The sequence below is a fragment of the Pan paniscus genome, chromosome 3 (assembly GCF_029289425.2).
Source record: "Pan paniscus chromosome 3, NHGRI_mPanPan1-v2.0_pri, whole genome shotgun sequence".
Lineage (NCBI taxonomy): Eukaryota > Metazoa > Chordata > Mammalia > Primates > Hominidae > Pan > Pan paniscus.
In genome coordinates this window covers 41,002,139-41,014,552 of record NC_073252.2, presented here as the reverse complement: position 1 = coordinate 41,014,552, position 12,414 = coordinate 41,002,139, and the positions used below count along the sequence as shown (strand labels likewise).

The 12,414-nt window shown below is 47.8% G+C and overlaps 1 protein-coding gene across 19 annotated transcripts in view; it reads left to right on the top strand.

The window, feature by feature from the left end:
• Positions 1-12,414, top strand: part of APBB2 (amyloid beta precursor protein binding family B member 2) — a 403,357-nt gene that overhangs the window by 382,925 nt on the left and 8,018 nt on the right. For 16 of the 19 annotated variants that reach the window (XM_034958488.3, XM_055111303.2, XM_055111299.2 and 13 more), the window contains 5 exons: positions 2,164-2,278; positions 5,519-5,606; positions 6,773-6,856; positions 8,968-9,083; positions 10,676-10,855. In XM_034958488.3, the coding sequence (XP_034814379.2) occupies positions 2,164-2,278; positions 5,519-5,606; positions 6,773-6,856; positions 8,968-9,083; positions 10,676-10,855 (583 nt within the window). The remainder of the gene's footprint in view (positions 1-2,163; positions 2,279-5,518; positions 5,607-6,772; positions 6,857-8,967; positions 9,084-10,675; positions 10,856-12,414) is intronic. The other 3 variants (XM_063603541.1, XM_063603539.1, XM_063603540.1) reach the window with 1 other exon arrangement.

Sequence of the window (12,414 nt, the reverse complement as noted above, 5' to 3'; positions counted from 1 at the left end):
TGCCCCCATATATGTACTGTGTGTGCGAGGAACCTTCCAGGCTCTCACCCATCTTCAGCTGAGTCCTGGCAAGAGGATGGAGATGGCCTGAGCACAGGCAGGGAGGTGAAGAGCAGCTTAGAATGGCTGCATGGTGAGGGGGTTGGAAATGGAGGGATGGAGGCCAGAAATTTCCAGGAGGTGAAACAGGACGAATGTGGGGATTGGGTGTGGCACGTGAGGCAGGGGGAGTCCGGTTCTAGCATGGAGGACACTGAGCTAGAACGTGAGGAAGCAGGAGTAGGTTGGGAGGAGAAATGTTGGGGTCACGTGTGGATTGCCGGTGATTAAAGCGTCATGGGGCAGCCAGGTGAGGTGCTGCTGAGCTGGAGCCTGGGCTTAGGGAGCCCCACTGCAGGGCTGCCTGGGGCATGGCGAGGTGAGGTTGCGAGGCAGGGTTTTCCGGCCAGACCTTCACGATGGCCAGTTGCCTGCCATAGTAAATCCCTGTCCCTTCCCAAGGCCGCCAAGGCTTTCTTGGGGAAAGTATCCATCATAGTCTATGAAAAGGCTGCCAGGTCTTACCTTAAGAGAAATAATTTTAAAATTCCTCTGTGGTTATATCTCCAGACAGTATCCTGGCTTAGCATCAGATGCAAATAAATCACTGTGATCCATTCCTAGATGGGTAAAGCTTGGTGTATATATGTGTGTGTGTGTATAAATATATATATATATATATATATGTAAAAACACTTTCATCTTTGAACTGCTGTCTTCCAATGTCAACATTGAGAAATACAGTCGTATCGCATGGTTCTTTTGAAGCCAAGTAATGTCACAGTCAGTATCCTTTTTATCAGTAGAAAAAATGCGAACACCCAACGTTGGCTGCATGCTCACCAAGGTGTCTGAGCAAGCAATAAATAATGCGCCGCCGCTGCCATCGCTCTGAGATCTGGAGTCTGAGATGTGTTTAAAACAGTCAAAGGCCTTTGATAGGACTGCAGTCCATGGTGTCTCTTTGTGTTCTGACATTCCCTGTGATTGCCCTTCAACTGTCTCAGTCAGCTGTGGGCTGGTCCATTGTTTGTGCACATGTTTATACATCAGAGCCTATTGTTTGCTTCCGCTGCGCCACTGTCTGTGTCATTATATATCATCATGCGATTCATGCGCTCCTCAAGCCTTTCTGTTTTCTAATCATAACACTGGTTATTACACTAGATAGAAGGGTTCTGTGAAATTCGGTTTTCACTAAGGGTTGTTAGAGATTCCAAGAGTTCAACAGACTGGGTTTTGAAGTTATGTTTTTTTTTGTTTTTTTTTCAGAGGGAGTTTCGCCCTTGTCCCCCAGGCTGGAGTGCAGTGGCACAGTCTCGGCTCACTGTAACCTCTGCCTCCCGGGCTGTTCAGGCGATTCTCCTGCCTCAGCCTCCAGAGTTGCTGGGATTACAGACGCCGGCCACCACGCCCAGCTAATTTTTTGTATTTTTAGTAGAGACGGAGTTTCACTGTGTTGGCCAGGCTGGTCTCCAACTCCTGACCTCAGGTGATCCACCCACCTCCTGACCTCAGGTGATCCACCCACCTCGGCCTCCCAGTGCTGGGATTACAGGCATGAACCACCACGCCCATCCTTTTTAAAAAAAATTTTTAGAGGCTAAGTCTTGTTCTGTTGACCAGTCTGGTGTGCAGTGGTACGATTATAGCTCACTGCAACCTCAAACTCCTGGGCTCAAGCAGTTCTCCCACCTCACCCTCCAGAATAGCTGGGACTGCAGATACATGCCACTGCACCTGGCATTTTTTGTTTGTTTTTTGTTTTTTTTTTTTTTTTTTTGGTTTTTTTTGACAGTGGTTTCACTGTGTTGCCTGGTTCGAGAGCTGGTCTCAAACTTCTGGCCTCAAACAATCATCTTACCTTGGTCTCTCAAAATGTTGGGATTACAGACATGAGCCACTGCGCCTAGCCCACATCGTAGGTATTTTACTCAGAAATGAATTTCTAATTGTCATAAAACTATATGTTAGGAAGCTATTGAAATTTAATTTTTCTTTTAATCATTGCATACATTGTTTACCATTGACATGCTGGCTGCTAGCTCAGTTAACTTCATAACTAAAGTATGTGTTGGTAATCAGCTTCTCTTACTAATGGACTGAAACATTTTGCTTGCACAGGGATTTTGCTTATGTAGCAAGAGATAAAGATACAAGAATTTTGAAATGTCATGTATTTCGATGTGACACACCAGCAAAAGCCATCGCCACAAGTCTCCACGAGATCTGCTCCAAGGTAAGGCGGGTCAGGGCAGTATGGGCCGCCTCTCTCTTTTTTTCTTGCTGCATAAAGGGATGTGGAAGGGCGGGGGAGTGGGCACATCAACCTGCAGTTGAGCTCAGGGAGAAGTAGGCAGATTGTTCAGCCAGAGTCATTAAAGTATTCTTGCTGCGGGCCAGGCATCGCTCTTGAGTAGCACTCCATCTACACAAAATGAATAGAACCATAGTCCCTCCCGCCGCCTGGAAACATATATATATATGTGTGTGTGTGTTCAGCCAAGTCATTAAAGTATTTTTGCTGCGGGGCAGGCATCGCTCTAAGTAGCACTCCATCTACACAAAATGAATAGAACCATAGTCCCTCCCGCAGCCTGGAAATGTATATATCTCAGGTAGGCAAAACAATGGCAGAGATACGTACACCCCAGAAAACTGGGAAAAGGAGTCAAAGCGGATTTTCCAGGGGCAGGGCCATCTGACCTGAGATTGAATGTGGGTAGAGAAAAAGGCTACAGGAAAGGAGGTGGCAAGAAACCATCCAGGGTTTCTGCAAATGCAGGGAGCTGGGGATTGCCGTTAACACACACCGACTTCCTGAGCACACACAGTGGCTCGTAGAAGCTCCCTGTCCAGCTGGGAGGCAAGACTGTGGTCTCATGCTAGTGAGGGTCCTGCTTCCTTAACCAGAGTCACAGCCTCAGAATGAGAACAAACAGTCTGGCGTCACCAGCCTAGCCTCCGCCTCCCACCAGCATAACAGCCCCCTTGCAGACATCCCCCACCCTCTGCCCTACACACCCATGGACTCCCACAGATGGAGTCTCTTGCTTTTCAGGAGGAGGTTCTATTACCAAGCAGCTCTGGCTGTTACAGATTTCTTCTTTATGTTGACCCGAAATCTTCCTCTTGGAACTTCCAGGTACTGACTGGAGATCTGCCATCTGTAGCAGCAGAGAAAGGTCCCCCCATTCTCTTTGGTGGCCAGCTCCTCAGACACTTGAAGCCTTGCTGTGTTTCACCATGTGTTACGTGTTTTAGAGGCGCTGGACAAGCATCTGTCATTGAGTCTTCTTGCCCCTGACTTCCTCCCTCTCCAGATCCACCACCCCCGTCTCTGCAGCCACTTTTGGGTCACATGGCTATTCCAGGTCCCTAACCATTGTCTTCTGGGCACTCTCTGGTTGGATCCCCCAGATGAACACAGTATTCCAAAAGTGAGCAGAGAGCAGACCAGGGCCAGGGGCTGCTCTGTCCTTTGACCGCCAAGGATACACTATTGTGGTGCTCGATGTTCTTGGCAACCACATCACCCCCTGATTTCTCTTCACATGGTGGCAGCTGAACCCCCAAGACACTGGCACAAGCTGCTTTCAGCCAGCCCTTTCCATGCCCCAGACTTGGTTAATTTCTTGAATTTAGATGCAGAATTTTGCCATCCCCTCTGTTGAATGTCACCTTTCTGATTCAGGCTGACATCATAACCCAGCCTCACTCCCACAATTCTTCCTGAGCCGTCAAGACCCAACCCAGGCCAGGGGTTGGCCCAGCCTGTTAACCGAGCAGGAGGTCCAAGCCATGGTACCTGAGGGAGGGACAGGGGCAGGGAGCTGTCCCCAGCCTCAGAATGAAAGAGCGCCCCCGTCTGCCGCTCTGACTCCCACGACGGGGACGTGCAGGACGGGCACTGGTCTTGAGATCACCACGTTTATTCCCGCCCGTGTTCACATTCTTGCATTGATGAGACGGGGGTGTTGCTGCCGTTTGCAGCATTGCGGCCTGCTCCCTGGATTTCATTACTCATTCATTCATGCAACACATAGAATGGAATGTCATTTCTGTGCCAGGCACTGTCAAAGGCACTGGGGAGAGAGCAATGACCAAAACAGAAAAAAAAAAGTCCTTGCCCTTATGGAGCTTATATTCTGGCATAAAGCCCTCAGAACATGGCCTGGCACAGAATAAGTATGCAGGAAACGCTTGATTTTATTCTTGTCGGCAGCCCTCTTGCTCGCTGCCCTGGGCACGGATCTGGAGATAGGCAGAGTGGAGGTCTGCAATGGAAATGACTTTCACTCCACTTGGAATGGAAAACTTAGTCTGGGAATGAAGATCCGAGTTACTTTTGGGGTCACTAAAGGGTGGGCTTCTTTCAGTCCCTAAACCCACAGCACTGTATGTAACTGGTGGAGAACAGGAGTATAAAGTGCTTTACTCTTAAGTAAAGCAGACATCAATGTCCCTTACAGAAGAGAAGCAATTTAGAGTAGTTTGAGGATAACAGCAAAAATGGCAGGTGTATTAGTCGGTTTTCACGCTGCTAATAAAGACGTACCCAAGACTGGGTAATTTATAAAGAAAAAGAAGTTTAATGAACTCACAGTTCCATGTGGCTGGTGAGGCCTCACAATCATGGTGGAAGGTGAAAGGCACGTCTTACATGGCAGCAGGCAAGAGAGAATCAGAGCCAAGCAAAAGGGGAAACCCCTTATCAAACCATCAGCTCTTGTGGGACTTACCACCACGAGAACAGTATGGGGGAAAACTGCCCCTATGATTCAGTTATGTCTACCAGGTCCCTCCCATAACACATCGGAATTAAGGGAGCTACAATTCACGATGAGATTTGGGTGAGGACACAGCCAAAGCATGTCAGCAGGGGACATTTCTGAGCACTTAATGCTGTCTAGGCCTTCCCTGTGCTTGACACACTCACTCATGTGATCCTCAGAACTACCATCTGAGACAAATACTGTTACCACCTCCGTGTGCAGTCGAGACACAGGAGATCAGGTCACTTGCCCAAGGTCAAGGTCACACAGCTAGTAAGTGGCAGAGGTGCAGTTCGAACCCATGTTCTCTGTCTTCAAAGGGTGACATTTGGAAGCACTGGAAGAAGCCATTGCTGTGGCTGCCGCTGGCCACTGTGGGCCGGCAGGGTCCATGCAAGACCAGGGAGACTTGTTTGAGTTGTTTCTAGTAGAGGTGGGAGCCTGGTGAAAGGAAGAAGTCCATTCCAAGCAATCAGGAGACTGCTACTCTGAGGAATAGTTTTTCACCTATCATCCCCAGAGAAAATGAGCGGAATTCCTCAACAAAATATGTAGCCCCAGAGATACAGGGGTGGGACTTCAGGCAATAGACTAAAGCTGATCTAACTTGGAAGTGAAGTCAACCTAGACACTTTATAGGCTGGAATAGCTGAAGATATGGGGGCTTGAACCCACGCTCCAAAGCTGCACTTTTTCCCCCTTAGATTATGGCTGAACGGAAGAATGCCAAAGCGCTGGCCTGCAGCTCCTTACAGGAAAGGGCCAATGTGAACCTCGATGTCCCTTTGCAAGGTAAGTCAGTGGCACCTCATGTCTTCATTATGGCCCTGTCCCTCCTGGTCCAGGACTGAAGGCTCTCAGATGGTTCTCTGGTATTTCAAGTCTCCTTAAAGAGCACACTCAACTCAGTAAGCACAAGTTGAGCCCGCACGCTGGGTCTAACAGAGGCACAGTTGATTTTGCATCACTAGGGTTAGGCACAAAGCCAGGATGAGTTTTGTTGTTATTGGACAAGATTTAAAGAATATTGTCTTTAGTTTTTGCCTTCATTTTCATTTTGTTTTGTATTTTATGTTCTTTAAGAATACTGTCTTCATATTATAATTCATGTACAACCTGGGATAAGGACCCTGGCTGGTTTAAAAACACGTGGGTTGGGCTGGTCTGAAGGTAGTGAGTTACCTCAGTTGATGGTTCAGCCAGTTACAGATCGACCTCCTTGTGCTCCTCATTCTCCCCTTCCCACTACTATACTTGACTAATCTTAAAAAAAGAAAACATGGGCCAGGCGCGGTGGTTCACATCTGTAATCCCAGCACTTTGGGAGGCTGAGGCGGGTGGATTGCCTGAGCTTAGGAGTTCAAGACCAGCCTGTGCAACATGGTGAAATCCTGTCTCTACTAAAATACAAAAAATTAGCCAGGTATGGCAGCATGCACCTGTAGAATTGCTAGAACCCAGGAGATGGAGGTTGCAGGGAGCCAAGATCGCACCACTGCACTCCAGCCTGGGCAACAGAGTGAGACTCTTGTCTCTAAAAAAAAAAAAAAAAAAACGTGGGTTGATTACTGGGGGAACTCAGTTATCTTCCTATGTTTCTGATTGTGCCCTTTGAGGTTACATTTTCTCTGGGTATCAACCACACCTAATTAAATAGGACACCAAAAGCTGCTACTTTACTTAATATACATCAAAGAGACAGTAGCAGCTTTAACACATAGATGCCACTTCCTGCTTTCAAATGCATTCCTATCTTGAAAGTTGAACAGGATTTTAACAGAGCCCCAATATCTGGAGTAATGCTGCTCTTGTAGAATAGTTGTTACATTTACATCCAGAAACATAGGGCGTTATGGCACAGGGCGTGTCCTGAGCATTCAGATGACGCAGAGCTACGGCTGTTGTGTACATGTGTGTTGGAACCACTGAGAAAGATGTGTTGCTTTTGTTCCCTGTAGTAGATTTTCCAACACCAAAGACTGAACTGGTCCAGAAGTTCCACGTGCAGTACTTGGGCATGTTACCTGTAGACAAACCAGTCGGTATGTGAAATGCTTATTGTCTTTCCACTTTGCAAGTGTGCGGGAGCTCACAGGAGGCGTTCGCCCTCCGAGGAGGGTGAGGTCTGCTGTTTACTCTCACGCCTTGTCTTGAATCAAACTGTCACACTGTCACCTGCCAGAGAACATAAACGCTCCTGATCAAAAGATGAGTAGAGGGACAGGCCCCGCTGCTTTGACCTGTCATCCCCAGCATGCAGGACTTTAGCAATACAGACGTGGATTTCTTGTTTACCCAGTAGTCCAGAGCTGTGTGACCCAGGGCCGTGGAAGAGCTCTGCTGCTCTGAAACGAGGCCTCCGTCTCTGAGGCCAGGGCACCTGCTTCGTGTCTTGTCAGCTGGCGGGCCAGGAGAAAGGACTGTGGAGGCCTCATGCTGTCAAGGAGTGACACAGTAGTGGCACAGCATTCAGCTCACATGCCAGGGGCAGAGTATAGTTGCTGGGCTGTACCAAGCCAAAAAGAGACTGGGAGATGAAGCCTTCACCAGGGCTAAAAAAGGCTGTGGAGAAATCGCGAGCCACATACACTGCCAAGGGGGCTGTAAGATGGTGCAGCTGCTCTGGAAAACAGTCTGGCATTCTTCAGAAGGTGAAACATAGTTACTTTAGACCCAGCAACTCAGTTCCTAGGCGTAGACCCAAGAGAAGTGAAAACATTTGTGCATACAAAAACGTGTATGCAAATGTTCACAGCAGAATTATTGATGAGAGTCAAAAAGCGAAACAACCCGAATGTCCTGACAAATCAACTGACAATTAGATAAATAAGATGTGATACTTCCATACAGTGGAATTTTATTTGGCAATAAAAAGGAATGAAGGACTGAAGTGCGCTGTAGCGTGGATGAAGCCTGAAAACATGCTATGAGGGAAGTCAGTCCCAAAAGACTGCATACTGTGTGATTACGTTCATATGAAACGCCCAAAATAGGCAGAGCTCTAGCGTCAGAAAGTAGGTAAGGGTTGCCTTGGTCTAGGGGTCTGGGGAGTGGGGGAAAAATGGAGAATGACCCCTACCAGGCACAGGGTTTCTCTTTGGGGTGATGAAACTGTTCTAAAATTGATTATGGTAGGTCTAGCATGGTGGCTCACACCTGTAATCTCAGCACTTTGGGAAGCCAAGGCAGGTGGATTGCTTGAGCCCAGAAGTTCAAGACCAGCCCAGGCAACATGGCAAAACCTCATCTCTACAAAAAAAATTCAAAAAATTAGCTGGGCATGGTGGCATGTACCTGTAGTCCCAGCTACTCGAGAGGCCGAGGTGGGAGGATCATCTGAGCCTGGGAGGCTGAGGCTACAGCGAGCCGTGATTGTACCACTGCACTCCAGCCTGGGTGACAGAGCAACATGCTGTCTCAAAAAAAAATTGATGATGGTGATGGGTGCGCTCTGTGAATGTACTAAAATCCACTGGATTGCACACTTTACGTGAGTGAATTGCATGTGAATGATACCTCAATAAAGCTGTCACTCCCATGCCTATCCCCCAGAAAAACTGTGAAAACAGGTGGCAAAACGGCCCTACTGAATGGGGGTATCCACTGTAAAGGTGCCATCAAGAGACAGTGAGGGTGGGGAGAGGCTGAAGGGCCATGGTCTGCTTAGGTAGACAGCGTCTAAGGCACCAGGTCCCCGGAGCTTCTCCTGACTCTCCTCTCCTACTGAAAAGGCTGTTACTTCTTTTTTTTTTTTTTTTTGAGACAGAGTCTCACTGATATTTGCCCAGGCTGGAGTGCAGTGGTGCGATCTCAGCTCACTGCAGCCTCCGCCTCCTGGGTTCAAGCAAGCATGTCCAGCTAATTTTTGTATTTTTAGTAGAGACAGGGTTTCACCGTGTTGGCCAGGCTGGTCTCGAACTCCTGACCTCAAATGATCCTGGCTCAGCCTCCCAAAGTGCTGAGATTACAGGCGTGAGCCACTACGCCCGGCCAGAAGCTGGTATTTCATTCCTATTGAGCAAACATGAGAATGAAGTGTCCTGTCTATTAAAAAAAGATCAGTCTGGGTGTAGCTGTTATTGGTGATTTGGGCCCACATTTGAGTGTGGTAAGTGGCTTTAGGACACTTTAAATTATCCTTTTCTGTCCCCAGGAATGGACATTTTGAACAGTGCCATAGAAAATCTTATGACCTCATCCAACAAGGAGGACTGGCTGTCAGTGAACATGAACGTGGCCGATGCCACTGTGACTGTCATCAGTGAAAAGGTGAGAAGGAATCTTCGATGACATTGGCGTGTCTTATACAGTGAGTATAAGATACAGTGGTTTTCTGTGGAACTTAGGAACATAGTCAAGGCTGGAATTGTGCATCCTTGTGATTAAGATGGCCTACATTTGAAAGATTTGGCCCTTTGTCTGGGTCTAAATCTGTGCATACCTCTGTTTTCCTGTGGCCTGAGAAACTTCTCTTCTGGTGCTTCTGATTCTGTCTTCCTCATGTGCCCCAGAGAGAAATTGTTTGCTAGAGGTGACTGTGTGACGCTAGTAGTCGCTCACTCTCAGGGCGCCAGTATTGCCTGGGCTGTGTGATCTGGGGATGAAAAGCAGAAGATGCTTCCATTTGGGAGAGTCCTGTGACTATCAGTAGCAGAAGGACCTATTGGTTGTCTTGAGAAGAGGCCACATTAGCCTCAGCCCAAATTATCTCAGTTTCGTGGTTGAAGAAATTGAAGCACAGAGAGACTAAGTCATTTGCCCAACATCACACAGTTGGAAGCAATGGAATCAGGATTTAAATCCAGGCAACCTGGCCCAGACTTGTGCCCACTTTTCTATTCTGCCTCTGTGAAGCACCTGCCAGGGACAGACCACCAGTCATCAGCCTGCCCCACAGCTGCCCGGTTCACCCTGGAGAGAGGAGCAGGGTGCTCACTGCCTGCCTCCAGCTGGCCACACTGAGCTCTCCTCACCTCTTCAAGTAGGTCCCGCCCTTCCCCACACCAGCATCATCGCAAGCACCGCACCCTCCATGCTCCACCCTCTGCCTACCCGACCCTTACCCAGATCACCACCACAGCCTCCTTCCTCCTGAGAAAACTTCCCGACCTCTCACACTAGTGTACTTTGCTCATTAAACACTCCCAAGGCACTAGAGTGAATATTTAATTAGTCAAGATGTTAATGATCCAAAAGTCAACATTTTGGATGTGTTTATTAATTCAAAACTTGCATATGGTTCTTGCAAAGGATGTGGTGTTCATCCCTATGAGAAAGAATTCTGAACATTTCTTTACGCTGCCTCATATGGATCCCAGATGGACACCAGTTTGCAAAAAAGAAAAGAAAAAAACAATTTGACAACTTTTTGTTGATTTGGCAGCTTTTTGTTTTATATGGTTTTAGATGGAAATGTGATTCAATGTGCTGTTTAGTTTGGGTAAGAATCACTGGATGAAGAAAGATACCGTGAATCCCTTTTTTCTGGTGCTCTGGGGGTTTACTTGGCCAAATGGGTTTTGGGCCACCAGGTGTCTTGTATTTGGGCTAGATGTAAGAAGTATGGACGGCACTGTCCCTCCCCACAGTGAACTCACAGCCACATGGCATAATGGAGAATGGGACCCACATCACACCCCATGACAGCAGTGTAGTTCAGAGCAAGAATGACCTCCAGAACAGGGTAGCCATGCAGTGATGGCCTCTTCAGACATTTGGGCAAGGTTCCGCCTTTCGAGAAAAACACAGGTCCTTTCTGAATTCGGCCTGGCTATACTTTCTGAATGCCAGTTCCTATGTGCTGCCACTCTAAGCTTGATCCTGGGATCTCCTGATTGGATGCCGCATAATGTCTCTTGCAGAATGAAGAGGAAGTCTTAGTGGAATGTCGTGTGCGATTCCTGTCCTTCATGGGTGTTGGGAAGGATGTCCACACATTTGCCTTCATCATGGACACGGGGAACCAGCGCTTTGAGTGCCACGTTTTCTGGTGCGAGCCTAATGCTGGTAACGTGTCTGAGGCGGTGCAGGCCGCCTGCATGGTGAGTTATCCCGGTACAGGCTGTTGAGCCCTCCCGCCTCTGCTCATCTCTAATATGCCATACATTATAGCAGAATCACTCATGGAAATGAAAAAAGTCGAATCCCTAAAGTAATGCTTTACTTTATAATGCCGTCATTCCTAGGGCCAGAATCAGTTATGATAAACAGATTACATCTCCAAAGGCCAGAACTCCTGAAAGAAGTGGGGCCAGATAGAGGCTCCGATGAGTTTCATAACCACCAACTTGACGACGGTCAATCCTTGATCCCAAATCAATTTCATGTGTGAAATGTTGGTCATGTATGAGTTCGTACTGTTTGGGTTCAATTCAGTACTTTAAAAATCAATACATTGAATGACTTTTGTTTCCAGTGATTGGTTTCTGTACACCGTTCTTATATATTTTATTTATATGTTAACTCAGTCCTTACGACAACTCTGTTAGGTAGTTGTTAGTTCTGTTTTATTTATGAGAAAATAGAGACTTTAGCGAAGTTAGAGAATGGGCCTCAGGGCTTGTCGGTAAGTGACAGAGCCGAGCCTGGATTCAGCCCCAAGCTGCCAGGTGACAAAGTCAGGGCTCTTTATACCACATGGATACTTGGAAACAAACAAGAATCCCTCATTATTCCTTCAGCACGTGTCCTTTGTGCCCCTCTTATGCCAGACACTGCAAAAGTTCTAATAAAAATGAGGGAACTGGGCCGGGGGTGGTGACTTACGCCTGTAATCCCAACACTCTGGGAGGCTGAGGCAGGCGGATCACTTGAGGTCAGAAGTTCAAGACCAGCCTGACCAAATGGAGAAGCCCTGTCTCTACTAAAAATACAAAATTAGCCAGCGTGGTGGCGCATGCCTGTAATCCCAGCTACTCGGGAGGCTGAGGCAGGAGAATCACTTGAACCTGGGAGGCAGAGGTTGCCGTGAACCGAGATCACGTCATTGCACTCCAGCCTGGGCAACAAGAGGGAAACCCATCTCAAAAAAAAATGAGGGAGCTGTATGAGTGTGGGCACCAAAGCCTGTGGGCAGGTGTGTTCTAGCAGCAGCAGGTTGGGTGCTGGGCCCGAGTGGAAGGAGGTGCGGTCCAGATCATGGCGGGCTTATGATGATGGCGTGTGGGGGCCTGATTTTCTTCAGCAAGGATTGCTAAACTGGGGATTGAATTGATTGTATTTAGATTATTTATCTATTTATTTATTGAGATGAAGTTTTGCTTTTGTTGCCCAGGCTGGAGTGCAATGGCGCGATCTCAGCTCACTGCAACCTTCGCCTCCTGGGTTTAAGTGATTCTCCTGCCTCAGCCTCCCAAATAGCTGGGATTACAGGCGCCTGCCACCACGCCCGGCTAATTTGTTATATTTTTAGTAGAGACGGGGCTTCATCATGTTGGCCAAGCTGGTCTCAAACTCCTGACCTCAGGTGATCCACCCGCCTCAGCCTCCCAAGTGCTGGGATTACCGGCATGAGCCACTGCACCCAGCCTGTATTTAGATTTTAGACGAGTATCCAGCAAAAAAAGAAGACAACCAAGTAGAGGACAGGTTGGAGGAACAA